The 18,810-nt window shown below is 41.4% G+C and overlaps 1 protein-coding gene across 1 annotated transcript in view; it reads right to left on the bottom strand.

Moving 5' to 3' along the window:
* GABBR2 (gamma-aminobutyric acid (GABA) B receptor, 2) overlaps positions 1–18,810 on the bottom strand; it is a 480,368-nt gene that overhangs the window by 27,484 nt on the left and 434,074 nt on the right. The window contains exon 14 of the mRNA XM_009885919.1: positions 14,485–14,595. Within this exon, the coding sequence (XP_009884221.1) occupies positions 14,485–14,595 (111 nt within the window). The remainder of the gene's footprint in view (positions 1–14,484; positions 14,596–18,810) is intronic.

Raw genomic sequence — 18,810 nt, forward strand, 5'->3', positions numbered from 1 at the left:
CCCTAGTAAAAAGTCCTTCCCCAGCTCTCCTGTAGGCCCCCTTTAGGTACTGGAAGGCCGCAATAAGATCTCCCCGGAGCCTTCTCTTCTCCAAGCTGAACAGCCCCAACTCTCTCAGCCTCTCCTCATAGGAGAGGTGCTCCAGCCCTCAGATCATCCTCATGGCCCTCCTTTGGACACGCTCCAGCAGATCCATGTCCTTCTTATGTTGGGGACTCCAGAGCTGGATGCAGTACTCCAGGTGGGGTCTCACGAGAGTGCAGTAGAGGGGCAGAATCACCTCCCTTGACCTGCTGGCCACAGTTCTTTTGATGCAGCCCAGGATCCGGTTGGCCTTCTGGGCTGCGATTGCACATTGCTGGCTCATGCTGAGCTTCTGGTCAATCATCACACCCAGGTCCTTCTCCTCAGGGCTGCTCTCCAGCCATTCCCCACCGAGCCTGTATTTGTGCTTGGGATTGCCCCGACCCAGATGTAAGATGTTGTACTTGGCCTTGTTGAACTTCATGAGGTTGGCTTGGGCCCACCTTTCCAGCCTGTTCAGGTCCCTCTGGATGGCATCCCTCTTCTCCAGTGTGTCTGCCTCGCAACACAGCTTGGTATCATCAGTAAACTTGCTGAGGGTGCACTCAACCGCACTGTCCATGTCGCTGACAAAGATGTTGAACGGTACAGGTCCCAGTACCAACCCCTGAGGAACACCACTCATCACTGGTCTCCACTTGGACATTGAGCCGTTGACCACAACTCTTTAAGTGCGACCGTCCAGCCAGTTCCTTATCCACCAAGTGATCCATTTGTCGTATCCGTGTCTCTCCATTTTAGAGACCAGGATATAGTTTGGGATGGTGTCAAACACTTTGCACAAGTCCAGGTAGATGACATCAGTTGATCTTCCCTTGTCCACTGCTGCTGTAACCCATTTGTAGAAGGCCACCAAATTTCTCAGGCATGACTTGCCCTTGGTGAAGCCATGCTGGCTGTCACCAATCACGTCCTTTTTTTCTGTGTGCCTTAGCAGAGTTTCCAGGAGGATTTGCTCCATAATCTTGCCAGGCACAGAGGTGAGACTGACTGGCCTGTAGTTCCCTGGGTCTTCCTTCTTTCACTTTTTGAAAATGGGGGTTATGTTTCCCCTTTTCCAGTCCGCAGGAACCTCGCCAGATGGCCACGACTTCTCAAACATTATGGCTAGTGGCCCAGCGACTTCATCTGCCAGTTCCCTCAGGACCCGCGGATGTATGTCATCAGGTCCCATGGACTTGTACACCTTCAGGTTCCTCAAGTGGTCTCACACTTGATCTTCACCTACAGTGGGCGGTTCTTCAATTTCCCAATCCTTGCCTTTGCATTCTGCGTCATGGACAATGTGGCTGCAGTCCTTGCCAGTAAAGACTGAAGAAAAAAAGTCATTGATGACCTCAGCTCTGTCTGTGTCCCAGGTAACCAGTTCTTGCGTTTCCTTCCAGAGAGGGCCCACATTTTCCCTAGTCTTTCTTTTCTCACTGACATACTTAAAGAAGGATTTTTTGTTTGTCTTAATGTCCCTGGCCAGATTTAGATCTGTTTGGGCTTTAGCTTGTCTAACCCGATCCCTGGTTGCTCGAATGATTCATCTGTGTTCCTCACAGGCTGCCCGCCCCTGTTTCCACTCCCTATCGGCCTCCTTTTTCCTTTTGGTCATGTCCAGGAGCTCCTTGTTCCTCCATGCAGGCCTCCTGGCTTTTCTGCCTGCCTTCCTCTTTGTAGGGATGCATCACTCCTGAGCTTGGAGGAGGTGATCCTTGAATATTAACCAACCTTCTTGGGCCCTTCTTCCTTCCAGCGCTTCATCGCATGGCACTATACAAAGCAGATTCTTCAAGAGGCCAAAGTCTGCTCTCTCAAAGTCCAGGGTGGTCAGCTTGCTAAGAGGACTGTCGGGATGCCGAAAAAGGGCCTATGGTGGTGACTATACTCTTGCTGTGCTCCGTAATACTGCTTCTCTCTCCTGCCTTTTCTCTTCTTCATCCTTTACTCTAGTTCTCCTTTCAGTAGTCAAGGCTGGGAGATAACAGATGCCATCTGACCTTGTTTGTGTCTTAATCTCATGTGTGGAATCGTTACGGGTCCTCCTGGACCCCCTCCTGCCACGTCCCATAATGGGATGCGACACCCACCCACTTCCCAAAGCTGCCGTCACTGCTGCAATCCATATCAAGATACGTAGGTAGGGGTGGCCCTTCCCAGAAAGAGCAGCAGCCGTTGACCTTGCAATCCTTACCCAAGTCATCCTCGGCACCATTCCCACCGTGTCCCCTCCACAGTTTCCTGCAGAACATGGTCCTCTCCAGGGCACTCCTCCACCTCCTTGTTGCAGGCCTATCTCTTCTCTTTGACCCATCTCCTCTAGCAGGACTAGAGCCCACACCCCACCCCGGTCCCTTGCCTTTTCCCCTGACCTTCCCAGCAGCTGAAGGAGTGCAGGAAGAAAAGTAGTGGCTGCTGTAGGCAGAGCATGGGAGGGGACTGCTCTTGAGGGGTCAAGGTATACGTAGACAGCTACCTGGAGCAGAGAGGGGTCTCAGAGCCAGTCAGGTGGGGACATTGAGGTGGATATCAAGCTGGGTAGCTTTGTGACATCTTGCTGTGCTCCGTAATACTGCTTCTCTCTCCTGCCTTTTCTCTTCTTCATCCTTTACTCTAGTTCTCCTTTCAGTAGTCAAGGCTGGGAGATAACAGATGCCATCTGACCTTGTTTGTGTCTTAATCTCATGTGTGGAATCGTTACGGGTCCTCCTGGACCCCCTCCTGCCACGTCCCATAATGGGATGCGACACCCACCCACTTCCCAAAGCTGCCGTCACTGCTGCAATCCATATCAAGATACGTAGGTAGGGGTGGCCCTTCCCAGAAAGAGCAGCAGCCGTTGACCTTGCAATCCTTACCCAAGTCATCCTCGGCACCATTCCCACCGTGTCCCCTCCACAGTTTCCTGCAGAACATGGTCCTCTCCAGGGCACTCCTCCACCTCCTTGTTGCAGGCCTATCTCTTCTCTTTGACCCATCTCCTCTAGCAGGACTAGAGCCCACACCCCACCCCGGTCCCTTGCCTTTTCCCCTGACCTTCCCAGCAGCTGAAGGAGTGCAGGAAGAAAAGTAGTGGCTGCTGTAGGCAGAGCATGGGAGGGGACTGCTCTTGAGGGGTCAAGGTATACGTAGACAGCTACCTGGAGCAGAGAGGGGTCTCAGAGCCAGTCAGGTGGGGACATTGAGGTGGATATCAAGCTGGGTAGCTTTGTGACAGAGAAACAGCTCATATCCTAGACAATACGTCCAACAGGGAAGGATGGAGGCAGCGCTTCTCTGCTGTTGAGTCTGGCACTGTGCACAGATGGAGCAGGGAAGATGCAGACTCCTTTACAGGCTCTGCAGAAGCAAATCGTCCAGTACATTGACCTGGCTGCACTAGGGACGTACACCAGTGATGCCTTTTTTCAGGATAAAAACGTTTTCCTCCCAGACACTCCACCATCTCAGTGGTTGCCTGCTCTGCATTCCCTGCACTCTTGCTGCTGTGCAGCTCAACTTTGCAGCAAATTTGCACTTTGGCAGCCCCTGAACTGACAAACAGGCTGGGCTGGGCTGAGCTGCTTTGAAGGGTAGAAGGAATCCTTGTGTATATGGCTTTATTATGTTTTTAAAGGTATGAGACCCCGATTAACTATGGAGAAGATTTTTTCTCCTGCTACAATTAATTATTAATGAGATTTTCAGGGTTGTAGGTCAACCCTCACTCTCCCCCACTTCTCCCAGTATGAACAGACTCCCTTCCAAAAGCATTATTCTGGGAATACAGCCAACATACTTAAATGAGGCCAGCACTTATTACAAATAATGGGCATGAATTTATAGCTGAGGCAGTTATAAAGCAATCTAAAATATCAATTATAATGGAAAAAGATCATTTTAACAGTGTTGTGGGGGTTGTGGTTTGGCCCATTCTCATTTATAATTGAGAACAGCATGGAAAATGGTTAAGTATCTTCCAGATGAAAGGGAGATATTTATATGATAACTAAAGAAAGGGAGAGGCTCTTGCAGCAAGTGGGTTTCCTCAGAATGATGCACTATAAATTTTGGAGTATTGTTTTTAATTTTTATTGGCATTTTGGGTAAAATGCTTGCCTCAGGAAGAGAGCTCTCCTTTTCTAAAAGTCAAAACTCATCTTTGAGACTCAGACATGGATAAAAGCTGAGAGTTTTCTGCAACCTGCTGCCAGGACAGTGGTGATCGCAGAGCTCCTTGTTTGCCAGCTACAGGTGCCTGCAGGGCTCCATGGGGTTGATAAGATTTCTCTTCTGAGACAGAGCCTTCCTGAGGGAACATGACACTTTGCTTTCCCTCCATCTGCCCTTCTCATGTACCCACTCCCTGAGGCTCAGTCAATCTGCACAAATGAAAGATTCACTGTTATGATTGCAAAAATCCTGAAAATCCCTAAAATGGCTTGGTTGAGGAATAGGATGCAGATGTTAGTGAAAGGTCCAGATTTCTGTGGTTTCTTGACAAGTTTTGAATATGAAACATATGAGCTCCAGTTAAAACACAGATTCTCAGTACCCCGGTTCAGCTGCTCCTGGTACCTAAAATTTAAATGTTAATCTTCCCCAACTATGTAAATCATGCTTCTTCTTATGCTTGGGGACTCCTAAATATTGAGACTGCTGTGCAATTTAAGGACTATTTGATATTTAAGGCCTGCTGGGATTTGCAATGCAGCTGCCTCTCCTCCTGTTGCTTCTGGAGGGCTCAAGCTGGTAAAGGCTCCTCAGAGCATGTCTACCTGCTTGCCCCTCCCCCCCAATATAGTGTCAGCCATCTTCATTCGAGAGAATGATGCTGGTGATGACCATTGTATAGCACGTTTGGGCAATGTGGCTCAATTCCAAATTTTGCCCGAGATGTGGTCCCTAGCCCCAGACTAGATTCTGCCTTCAGAAGGAGCTCTCAAACTTCTTTCAGAGCTGTCAGATTGTAATGAGAGACTGACTGTCTTATTTACTTAGTCACTTGCATGGGATGTTAGTTCTGATCTCTGCTGAGAATTTTGATTAAACAGGGATGGAGGCAGGCAGCTCTTAGCAGTGCTAATATGCTAGAGTCGGAGAGGGGTAGGACACATCTGCCTCCACTGTTTTACACCAGGTTGCTTAGGCATCTCCTTTGCTGGCAGTTACATTTCCCATCTTGAGGCTCCTGATGGATCCTGTGCATCACATGAGGAGTTTGAATAACTCAGGGCTATGCATTCTCCTATAGAAAGCAGTTATCTAAAAGTCAAGGAGCACAATAGTCTACTGCCAAGTCTAATAGTCTAATTTAAGGCCCTTTGGGGATCTCAACCAAAGTCAAATTGAGAATGCAACTAGGAAGGCTTCTTACATCATTAGTCATTAACTTAAAGCCTTTCCCATTTTGGTCTACTAAATACACATTTTGTTGATGTAGAAAGTGTCATAACATGTTGTTTTGGGTTTTCTCTGAAAGTATGAGATGTAAAGGCAAGATGATTGGTTTGTTTCATCTTTTGTTTGAGGGTAGGCAGCTTCCATTTGACACTACCCTGATTTAGAGCATTACCTTTGTTGCAGTTGATGTGGTGGGTTTAGGCTGCGCTGTCAGTGCACTAAAAAAGGCTATGGGACAAGCATTGTATAAATTTGGGGAAAACAATACCTGAAGGCAAGAGGATTATACCACTGTGACTAAAGATAGAATTCTGGTCACTAAGAGAAATCTGTATTAAAGTCTTAGAGGGATAACAGGACTATGGAGAATACAGTATTTGTGTTTGAGTTAAACAGGCAAAGTTTAATTTTTAAAAATCTTGTACTGACTAAGTTGTGATAGCTGGGAATATAATAAAAGAGTTTGTAGCCAAAGTATTGGAAAATATTTAACCCTGTTTTTCAAAACTCTACTAGCTAGTTCATTTCAAATCTTGTTCACCAGAATTACTGCTAAATACAGTAACGATTGCTTATTGGTCCACAACATACATTAATACAATCAAGTGTCTAATTTGCTATTAAACTGCATAGAATGGAAGATGACAAGCAGGAAATTATTAATCCTCCTGTATTCCCTCTTGTCCTGTACTGCCCTTAAATCATTTTGTCTATATGTTTCATTTCAAAGTTATTTCTGCATATACTTTGAACACAGGTTACGAGTAGTATTAGGAAAGAAAGACAAAAGAAGTGAATTATACTGAGGATGTCAGACAAGCAGAGAAATACCAGAGGAAAAGTCTCCAATCTTGTCAGAAGTCATGCTTGCCAATAACCAGAGGGTATGGTTTTGGAAAGATTATGAATTGGACCAGGCTGCAGCTTTGCAGCTCATTACCGTATTGTGGTAGCACTTACTGAGCTCACTTGTGGCTCACAGCCCTGCTGTGCTGCATGAAAGAACAAAAGCAAACCTTTACTTCAGAGATATTACATCTGGGGATTTTTTAATGTTTTGGTTTTGGGTTGTTTTGGGCTTTTTCCTAGCTGGATTACTAGGAGATTTCCCCTCCTGCTGCCCTGTAAAACAAAGGCCGTTGCGGACTCTGGCCTGTAAACACCTCTCAGACTGAAGTAAGTGTGAAGCTGGAGTTGTGGGTTTCCCTACTCATGTTCATTCATTAAATCCAGATCATGACAGACAGGGGCACATTTTTATTTCAGTGTAATGGCTGCAGACTTTTTTCCATGAGAATTTTCAAAACTAAAAAAACCCAACCCCTAAGCATTTTGATATTCAGGTTTTCAATGGGGAATTGGGCAGTAAAACATACTGGGCAGTTTTTAAGAAGACGTATAGAAAAAGGATTTTTTTTTTTTTAATCACTAGCACAGCAAGTAAGGTTAGCAAACTGAAAGACAATATATACCCTTGTAGGTCTCCTACCTTCACAATCAGTGCAATGCGATGCTAAACTATCTCTAACTCCCCTGATCAGGTATGAGTCAGGTGGGTATTTAGTTCATTGTCACACAGCTGCTCTGGATAGACAGTACTAAAAGGAAGCGTAATATTTCTATTGAGCACTAGAATAATAGCTAAATATTTCTTTTTTTTAATGGCAGGATATGATATTCAGCTATTCAGCAGAAGGGTTTTCTTTGTAAAGGTCTTGGCAAAGTCCTTTAGGCTGCAGGGCACTTAGTATGGTCCTGCCCAGAGCAAGACGGAAAAGCAGCTGCACAAAGCTGTGGACAGTAACGTGCATCCAGATAAAATTTTCCCCTTTATCCTCAAGCCTTCCAAATCAAAAGGTTAATAAAATCTTTTCCCTTCTTTCCATACAGGCTATATTTGACTTTCCTCCACATAACTTCTGCTTAGTCATGAAACACATTATAGTAACTAAGCCGAGACAAATAGGCAATTGGCTGTTAGCGAGTATCCATTTGGAATAGCTTTATATTGTCTCTGGCATAAGACTACCACAGACAATCATAGCACTGTAAAATGATCAAGCATCTCTTATAAAAACAAGTGAGTGCTACAATTTAAATCTATTTCTGTGATATAAAAACTGATGCCAAGAGACATGTAAGGGAACACTACAATATCTGCAATATTTCAAGAATATATTTGAAGTTTCCTTATGGTCATAGTAGGGAAAAATTTATCCTACAAAACCATATGGTAACTTAAGTTTTGGATGCTAAAACACTGTCAATCTTTTAGTAAAGATACAACAAATATCTAGTACCACTATAAACTACCTTCCCTCACCACAAAGCTTAACTCTGTTCTTCTCTAATGATTGTAAGATAGGTCAGATGGGTTGGTGCTAAACCCACCATCAATATGAGTTGGAATCATGTAAAGTAATTGAGAAGATGGCAGAACCTTCTTCTGAGTACTCTTTTTGATCATCAGGGGAATTAGGAAAGAATGCAAGTAAATGTGGTAAAAACCAAAGGTATTTTCAGAAAATAATTAGGAATTTAACATAATCTGAAGACTGTTCAATTTTTCTACACAGAAAATTTATTAATTTGATAAAGATTATATTTTATAGTATCGTAAAATATGATGCCATTTTTTATAGTATCGTAAAATAGTTGGGAGGGACTTGAAGAAATCACCTGGTGCAACCTCCTGCTCCAAAAGCAAGTGGAGCTGCAAGGTCAGACCAGGCTGCTCATGGTTTTATTGACTGTGGTCTTAAAAACTTCCATGGATGAAGGCTGATCAGCCCCTCTGGGCAACCTGTTCCACTGCTTCACTTTCCTCAGAGCAAAAAAAAAATTGTCTTTCTATCTAGTCTCTATTAAGTAAATATAGTAAATAGGTAAAAATGAGGAGCGCATGTTACACACCACAGCCGTACTGTTCATACGAGCTCCTGGGCCGAGTGTACAGGGAGGGCTCAAGCACCTGAAGTGGTAGTGAGAAGCTACATCCAGCATCCAGCGTCCAGCAAGCATAGTCAGGCTGTCCCTCAGGACCCCTCAGTAGGTGCCTGAATGCTGTTAGACCCCAAGTTTCCGCTGCTGTGCACGCCAACTGCTGCCTGGACTCTGGCTGGGTATTTGTGAACTGGTGCCTGTCACACAACCAGCCTCTGCCGCAGTCCAGAGAAGAGGCATTTCAGGCTGGTGAGGTCCATCCACCCTGGCCAAGCCACTCTCCTCTGCAGCCCACCAAGGCAAGAGCACCAAGTGCTGACTGAAGACTGCGCCGCTGGGCACTGACTGCAGCCCAAACCCTACACCGTGCTACTTCTTTTTTTTTGCAAATCTACTTCCAAGTGCATGAAAACATTGGAAAAGTAATGTTTATGGATTAGCCATCAAAGCGAAGGAAGCTACTCCATAAAGGAGTATGGGAAACATCAGGAATATTTACAAACAGCAACTGAAAGGTGCTTGGCTATATGCTATAAACGATCTGCCCTAAACTTCACAAATTTAAAGAAGCTTTCCTTGCCATAAAAATTGTTAAAACAAACAAGCCATAAAATAGGATGAAGACTAGACAGAATGTAACAAAGGTTAAAAAGAGGAAATTCATAATAATGATTATGAATTAAAGTTCTAAAATAAAGATAGTGGAAAGGGAAGTTAAATGTAGTAGAAAATGAATGGCTAGCAGTATTAACAGAATTCATAAGGATTTCTAAAACGTATGTGGGGAAAAAGGAATGGTAATAATGATTCATTCCTTGGCAGATGACAAATTCAATAGTAATGATATGCTTAATGAATATTTTTGTCCTATATTTATATAGAGATGGAACAATGCATTCATGTCTTGCCGAAACAGCGAAATGCAGCTTATTCCAGTGCTAAGAGAGCTCTTGAAAACCCTGTCAAGACAAGTTGTTGTAATCAGAGAGATCCGGTAACTTGCATGCAGGAGTTTTAGGAATTGATTTAGAAGTTGTCTGGACTGCTGGACTTAATTGTTGATATTTATTGGAATTCTGGCAAAGCTCCGCATAAGATATAAAGAGGTCATATGGGAAAAGAGAAAGTGGAACATTTTCAGTGATTACAGAGCTATTACAGTAATTTCTATCCTAAACAAATTAATGAAATGGCTGATACATGAACTCAGGCAATAAATGACAAAAAAAAAGATAGTGATATAATTCAACATGCTATTATTTTTTTCAGTGAGATTGCAAGACTTAATAAAGATAATCACATTTATGCAGCTTACTTGAATTTCTCTGTAGTGTTTGTCTTAATACTGCACGGTATTGTTATTTAAAAACAGTATGTTACAAAACCAATATAACAAATTTAAACTGACCGAAATCTAGGTGATAGATCTCAACATGTAACTATTAATGAGAAGTTACTGAAAAAAAGGATAGGTTTCCAAAAATTCCTAACCTAATGCTGTCCCACATTTGTACATTGACTTGAAGGACTCTATAACATCATGGCTGAAAATGATGCTGACGAAGCAAAGGTGGAGAATGGTAAGCAATTAATAGATGTCATTTTCATAAAGCAGTAAGAATTTTAGAAAAGTCACAGAAATTTTGCCAAACTCAGGTTAGTTTGCCTAGAAATAAAGGCATCAGGTCATTTTAGAGAAAGAGGGATAACATATATGCAAGACCCACCAAGGTTTAAGGTTTGGAAGTCAGAGCTAGACAAATTCAACTTAGTGATTAGAGTGCCTCAGGAAGCAGATGTATTCTTTCAGACTTGAAATTAAGATTGAACATTATCCCAAAGATATATTTTAGTTGAATGAATACTTTATTTGGCTTCATAAATCAATTACAGAGTTGTGTTGTGCAGTGTGTCAACTATAGTGACCAAAACAGAAGGCTGGAATGTGAATCATTAGAAAGAATTAAATTTCTTATTCTTAGAGGCCTTCACCAAGTGCCATGATGTGTATGCATCAGTTTTTCCTATCTCCACCATGAAATACTGTTGTTTTCATCCTTAACAAGGTTATCTAAGGACCATACATTAAAACCTGTGTATCAGAAGTAATGAGTAATATTAGTTACAGCTTAAAACCCCCTTAATTCACACTTACAGGGTAAAAGTAGGATTTGATATGCAGAGCAACAGCCAAACTGAAAATATACCTTGGCCTTGAAAGCCTGTTTCTCAGTAGCTGAATAATGCGTAACTGTAATAATACCTCAGCACCACAATGAAACTTCCAACATATGTACACCTTGAGTCTAATGTTAATTAAATGCATTATCAGGAAGAGGGAAATCAAACTGTAGCAATTCTAGTGTGTGTGGTTAATAAGCAAAGCACCCTAGAGGAGTCCAATCCATCCTTAAACTGTTATTGTTCTGTCTGCGATCAGAAAAAAATAATTCATACCCCTCAGAAAGATGCTAGTGCACTCACTAATAATGCTCCACTGGCAGGTTTAAGGTGGTGTGATTCCTATAATCCTCTGGAATATATGAAATAAAGGTACTTTTCAGCCATATCTACATCATCAGAAATCAAAGCTAGACATACTGCAACTGGTGGTCCCCATGTACACACAGACAGACCTTGAACTTGTATGTAGCATTTTAGGAGCTGAACCTGAGATGGGGAAAAGCCTGAGTCCCATGTGTATGGTGGGACTTGGCCAGGATCACTAAGACTAATAAAATGACAAAGGCAAGATTTAGGATGGTTGCCTTCCTATTATTCTCTGGTCACCAGTCCTGAGGAATCTCAATCCAGTAACTGAGAAGCCTTCATGCAGTTGGTAAGCATTTCCTCACATCCCTTCAAAGGCAATCGAAGAATCGTGAATCTGACTTTTGCTTATTTTAATGTAGAAGGAACCTGTGCATCCTGGTGAGTTAGGGCTTCCTTTATCTTGCCTTGCTTTGCCTTCTCTGCTCTTTCCTGCCCTTCTGTGCTCTGCCCGACCCTGAGTGATTTATTCACTGCATCAGTGCACTTACGTCATCTGAGTGGACAGTATCACTTTATGCCTTCAAGACAAAAAATAAGAGTACTTTTTTAGGTTAACCCAATTTTTTGTGTTGTCAATTTGAGACAACACGAGGTCACTGTAAATAATTCTGGCCTGAGTAAATCATTAAGCCGTTTTACCTTAAATATTGCATCGTACTGTAATTAGCAATACTAGCGCTTTAGTATAAAGTATGCTAAATTAGAGATAAGTGTTTCATTATTACAAACTGCAGAATTTCACATTAGATAAACCTTTATAAAAAGATACAGTAACATGAGAGATTCTGGTTTTTGTTCTAAAGGCAAAGTATGTGTGGCGTACAGAAAAATCTTTGGTGATGAGATAAAATGCATCCACCCTGTTGTACTCATATAACTCACCACAGCAATTATTTAAGTGATTCAGAAGAGTATTTTCCTTTTTCATATGTAGCGATTTGTGTGATACAAAGGGCACTGGAATAATAAAAGGTGTATATTTCACTGGTGGTTATGAAACTCTGTGTGCCTGAAATAAGTATAGCGAGTAATGCCAAATAGCATTTGCAAATTTAAACAGAGTCACATATCTTGTAGAAAACAGTCCAACATCCATGCCAACAAACCAATCTAGGGCAAAGGACTGGTGAGAACCAATGCAGTTTGGTTACTGTCCAGCACAACTCAAACTTCAACGAAACTTCAACAAAAACTACCTCAGAATGTATTTTCAAAATATATAATGCTGTTTTCCCTCTTTAGTAACAAATCACAAATTTTTAATTGAAAACCCCACCATTTGTTTGAAACCTTTAGTATTTTTAAAGGAATTTTAATTTGATTTGTTCTTTTACACTACTCTAAGTGAACCAAACATATTTACTGGTTTACGTTTCAAACGGAACCACAGAGAAAAATGTCTTAAGCATTTGTATAAGGAACACTGGCAAATTCTACCTGGGAGAACACAAAATGAACTGTTCAAAATTTCTATACAAGGAGATTGGAAAGCAACGAAAGTATGGAAAACATTGATCCTTATAACAAATTATAACAAATTATCTAAGAAAAATCTTGTAAATTTAAATATACAAAGTGAAAAATAATCTCCCAAGTGAAAAGCAGGAATTTATAGACAGATATGTCAAACCAGTAATAAAGTAATACACTAGAAAAGGGATGAAAAGTTAAGAACATAATCCCTGAAGATAAATAAATGACCTAACAGTTACAAACTGTTACCACATAGAATGTAAGTATTGCAATAAAGTTAAATACCTTGCCAGCAATTGGGCACTAAAGCTATTCTTACCAGTTTAGCTGTGTCTCTTTGGAAGATTTGGCTTAAAAAGAGACAAAATCAGAAACTGGTGCTGCACAGATTAGGAGGAATCAAAGAAAGAAATATAATTAGGAATTTCAGAAGCTCCCAGCTCCACATGGAAACTTGCAGACAGGCCCTGCTACAGTACAGGGGCTTTGACAGCCTGAAGGAGCCTGTTTTGAGCTGCACTACTTCATTGGTGTGCAAAAAAGTTCCAGATACAATGGACTGGCACAATTTGGGGTGGTGTGCTGTGCTTTTGCATAAAGCATGATGTTCTATGCCAGCTGATAGTTGTATCTTCCTGTGGCTCCAGTGCTGGTCAGTGTCACGGCTCCTAACTTCTTGTGGCTTTGACTTCGAAACAAAAATCCCTCAATGCTGTGTTACGCGCTGAGGTTCCTGTGAATCCAGAGCCATTCATAGCTACCCAGTAAGAAATGCTGAGATGTGGAATCTCTCCTAATCCCTGATCCTTTTGGGGGGATCAAGTATGTCCTAGCTCTTAGTTTCACAGCCTGCTTGGACATTCTCCTAAAAATAGGTATCTACACCTAAACTATTCCCCCCTGCCTCTGTTTTAGATGGGAAGATGGGAAGGCTTCCTTTTGGTCTGTAGCTCCAGGATCATAGCTCTCACCTGGGAACTGGTACTGCCTTCTCTGCCTGAGAGCACTCCCCAGCAGACCAGTCTAACCACAAAGCTACTGACTGTTTAAAATTAAAAAAAAACAACAAACCCTCTCATCCCTTCCTGTTGAACTTTGTATCGCCTATTTAAAAATCTTTCAGCCTGAAAAAAAAAAAAAAAAAAAAAAAAGCAGTATGAAAAGCAGCAGGACTCAGCAGCCCAGCAGAGCGGCCATTCAGTGTGGAGGGGGAAGAGGAGCGCTCTGGGCACCAGCAGCTCCCTCTCCCCGGCTTCCCCCAGGGCAGCAGCACCAACCATGCTGAGTGGGAGCAGTCTCTCACGGGTGTCCTAACAAACAGGCATGCTACAAATACACAGAACAGATTGAGCCCTTCGGGCAGTGTAAACTAATGTTTATGTAGGTTTAGGATCCAGATGGGGCTCAGCTCAAGATAGGTGTTCAGCTGGTCAGTGCTGTCAAAATCAGATGTTTTTAAAACCTTGAGGCTTAGGAGCTTTTAATCACTAATAGTCACTTTTACAGGTGGGTTTTGTTGCTTATTTTTTTCTTTTTTTTTTGAAACTATTAGCGTTCAGGATTACTGGTTCCTGAGGTCCATTTTAGAAACGAAATCTTTTTGTGGAGATGGATCTCATTAACAAAAGGGTTATTATGATTCAGGCTCCAAATTCATCTCGCATCTCCTGCAACTGTTCCTGAAGGACATTTGCAACTCAGAAGCAAACATCTAGAATAACCTAGTCCCACCTTTTTGGAGAACCTGAAGGAATTCAGATGAGTGGGCTTCTTTATTTACAAAGTTGTCTCATTCATAGACCCATCTTTTCACTATTGAATTTCGTGTTTTGCAGTATATCTATAGTATTCAGCTTAAGTGCTATTAATGTCTTATTTATTTTACATATGCATGTATGCACACATTAACACCTAATGAACTTTAGAACAGGTCCAAATATAAGAGATGTATTCAGGGAAGTTTTAACTCACTCCCAGCCATCAGGAAAGCAAATATAATTCAGTTCACACCTATCAGTAAATAGCAACTTGAAGTCAGTGTTGTGCAGAACAAGCTATGCTTACCATCAGCAGCCCTTTATAAGCGTAGACAATCCCAAGCCAAATGGTCATGTGAGTGTTTTCGCAGTGCTCCAAGATTGGTCGGATGGAGATATCTCTGCCCGCAGGGTCCGGCTGCAAAAATAAAAAGTGACATATTTGGATTCAGATTTCATTTGTACTCACACCTCAGAGGTACTTAAATCTCTTCTCAGTAGACTGAGGATGTGTAGACTCCGGAGTAGACAACTTTAAAGTAGTTGTGATGACCGCAGACCCATGAACCTGCAAAGGAATACAGTGAAAAGCAAAGATCTGAGGAAACAACTGCATGATAGCTACCACCAGGCGAGGTCACCTCTACTGCAAACCAAAAAGAAAATGTCTGAAGTGGCTTCATCTTTAACAACATCAGTCACATTTATCAGCTTTAGGACATCTAATTTTTCTACAAGGCAAACTGCTTGAATGCACAGGCATGAAAATAAATGTGCTTAAAGTCATCCCTCCTTTCACCTGCAGTTCTTGTGTCACTGGCAAATGGCTGATAAACAATGTATGAAACATTGCTGTGTTTCAGGTGTTTTTTCGTCGATAACCATGAGCTAAATCAAAGACCATTTACTATGGAAACTAAATCAGTATCTTAGAAGAGTGTATAAATCATCAAAAATCTGGAAAAAACTCCTTTAGAGCAAGTGGATGTCTATGCAAAATTTAATATTGCCAGAGGCTTTGTAGCTTTCCATTTATTTTGAAGAGAAGATTGTATAAAAGTGCAGAATCAAGAGGACTTGCAGACTACCAGGACTGTTTGTATGAGGGAGAAGTTATAATTAACACTCAGAGAAACCTGCAAGAACAACTCCCATTCTCCCTCACTTTTTTTTTTTTTTAACAACAGGAAAAACAACCCAGTTGACACAAAGAGCAAATGGGTACCGGCTACAGTTAGAATGCATATCAGGATATGGTTCAGCTGCTTTTTAATGGTGTACACTGTATAAGAGCACATGGTGCCTTTCATATGAAGGGATTCTAAGAGATCCTGTTTTAGTTTGGTACCACAGAACCCTCCTGTTGACTATTCTGAGCCGTGCATACCTACAGTCTGTTTTGCTTTACCGAATACACCAAAATACTGAAAGCTATTTTTCCTTTCCACTTTGAAACACTGGAACTGAACTTCAGCTAAACTAAGATCAACCCAGACACAGCTTTCTGTACCTGGCTGTCCCAGGGGGGCTTTGTAATTTCCCTTTTTGATGAATAACACAGGGAAAATGTCTCATGCAGAAGTATAATGATTATTATATGAGATAAGAAAAAAACCCACATTTTCACCAACTGAAATGTAGAATTGTATATGGAAGGACTTTAGAGAGATCTGAATAATTTCCTAAAGCTTATTCTTGCTGCCTCTGATGCTGGTATGAGTTTTGCTGTGGATTTCAATGGTCACAGCATTAATCCACAGCTCAGTTTCTTCCATCAGTCTATTCGTATTGCCCCTGACCTCATACACTGTAAAAAGATAATGTAATAAAGAAGGAGGTAGACATGGGGGAACAAAAAAAACCCCAAACAACCTTGTGCTGTGCACTGCACAGTCAAAGGATTTGGAACTTCCTTTGCAAATTGTGCAGTTGGTGACACATTAACATTTAAAATCTTTTCTTATCCTGGACTTCTATAGAAACCCTGAACAGCAGAATAAAGATCTTTGAAAAAAGTTATCCTACAATAGAATACGATAAAACCCAAGAAGGCGATAATAACTCTCCCAGAGAGCTTATGACTCCACCCTAACAGTTGCTGATGGCAAGCTAACAACCATTAGCTGAAGAATTGAAATGGCTGCAAACATCAAGTGGCATCTCAACATTTAAGATGCTACAGATCTGGGGATCAGTTAAACTACCTCGTTCTCCCTCATCAATGACAAAATGCTAAAATTTAGGTGCACTGAAGGGAAAGTACCCTTTTGTGAGAAAGTTACAACCTGCTATATTCAACACCATTTTTGACTAGTATGAAGTAAAGTTGGCATAACAAACCATTCAAATATAGCTCTGAATGTGTAAAACTGATGTGCGAACAGGACTGTACTACAGAGCCATTTTACTGAAATGCTAAACTACACCTGAGCCTGCTATAAATATTATTTTTTCATCTTTGAGTTACAGTATGCTCATAGTTGCATCCCCCATGTTCTGGAATTATGGAACTTACATAAAATTTAAGCTTGTGATCACCAGAACCCCTCTCTTTTTTTTTCTTTCTTCACACTGGGGAGTCAGCACAGGACTGTCTTTTCATTTCCCCAGCTCTACATCCTTTCTGCCATGTATTCCCTGTATTTCAGTTTTGTACTTTTGTGAAACAAAAAAGTTTAGAAATAACATAGACTTCCACTTGGTGTGATGGATGTGTCATGTGTTTTGCTTCCCTTGTCTCTGGATTGAAACCTCCACTCACACTTAGAGCGAAACATTCCACCACTTTCAGGCAACTATGAGCAATTGGAATTATTCCTTATTTCAAAGAATAGTACTGAAACGCAAACTCCTATTTGGTCAGTGGCAGATTATCTTTCTATTTTCACTCAGCGTTTACTCCCTAATGCAAATTTGCTTCAAAATTGGAAAGCATATGTCCATTCATTACTCAAAACTGAGACCTGGGCAGAAAAATGATGAAATGGCAAACATAACTTGTTTTCATATCCTATTAGAGAGAAAGAAGTCGCATCATTTCCTTAGTAGGAAGATTGCCAGATTTTATAAGGCAATGATAGTTTAAAAAATATGTTAATTAAATAGAACAGTGTATTCAGATTTTCTGTGTGAGATAAGAAATTCTTGTGAAGTGCTCTAGGGGGAGCAGGAAAAGAGAGAATACTGATTGCAGCATCAGCAAAAGTGTACAAGGGGCAGCACTTCTCTCAAAGCACTTTCCAGATCTGCAAGGTGGTAGTATTTTCAAGAAAATTTTGCATGTGGAGTTAAGCACTGGCAGGTAGCAGTAATTTTACAGTGAACTGATTTTGCTGATTACTCATCGCTACTGCAAAATGACGTTCCTCTTTTACTGCTTTTAATTTGCCATTCTGTTTCTTCACTGATTTTGCATGAATTAACTAATCATAGAAAAAGCTGGGTTAAAAAAACATATGATATTTTCTGATGTCAAAAGAATTTTTAAAAACGCTACAATTACAGCTGAATGGAGCACTTCACTGACCTCTCTAATCATCCACCATTTGTGCACTTTGTTACTGCTTTAGAGAGGATGACAACATAAATGCTACCAGTGATTATGTATGTACTGGAAATTTGCCCTTTCCTTTTATAGAAAACAATCTAAATGTCCTTCAGATGTCACTCTCAAAAGCCTGAAGACCTCCTATCTTGTGATTGGGCTGAAGCTTTCCTACCTCTTCTGAAACCTAATAAGGTTTCTGACATTGACATCAATTTCTGGAGTGTTTTCAGCAGTTGAACATAAACAGTTTAATCTGTTCACTTCATCCAAGAGTTGTGTATCATCTCCAGTAAAGTGCTTGTTTTACTTCAGATCTGCTACGTCTAGATAGCAATACAAACCAGTAAACAGATTACATACAGAATGTTTATACCCCCTTTCTGTGCACGTTCAGATTACTATTAGCCACTCTTGTAGTTTTGCTGATTTTTCATTTTCTTTGCTCTTCAGTCTGGTGGTGGGCTGGTGGATCCTCATCATAACTGGTGAGCAATGGCTTAGGTGGATACTGCCAGAGGGAGGAGCGAAGCTTAAAACCACCTGGAACCAGCAGGGAAATTTGCAGGACAGACCAGGGCAGGGGCATGGACAGAGACTGCTGAATGCCTCCTGCCTTCCCACTTCTCCTCAAAATAACCAAGCAGCCATGAAACTCCCGTTTCCTTCGTGTCTCTGTGGATTGCAATACAAAACTACATGCTGGGTTTAAGCTGCTTCCCAGAGTGACCTGCGTTAGGGAAGCAGAAAGGTAGTGCTTCGAGTGCAAATTCACTTTTTGTTGAACAATTAGCTCCAATTCCTTTAAGGATCTGGACAAATGTATGCAGTGTAATGAACAGATTTCTTTGTCTCAGGCTAAGGTGTGGGAAAACAGGGCAAACCACCCCGAGGCAGCTGTGCCTTCTGGGCGTGATGTTATTTGATCCACATAAGGACAGGTCTTATCTACTTTTTTCATCTATAACTACAATTTCTTAGTGGCTATTACACTAGCCAAATCCCTTTGGAAAAGACCCAGTGCAATGGGGAGACATTTATATGATTATTAATGTATTACTGACTTATTTTGTGTCTTTACTGTCATTC

This window comes from Charadrius vociferus, unplaced genomic scaffold (genome assembly GCF_000708025.1).
Source record: "Charadrius vociferus isolate BGI_N301 unplaced genomic scaffold, ASM70802v2 scaffold195, whole genome shotgun sequence".
Lineage (NCBI taxonomy): Eukaryota > Metazoa > Chordata > Aves > Charadriiformes > Charadriidae > Charadrius > Charadrius vociferus.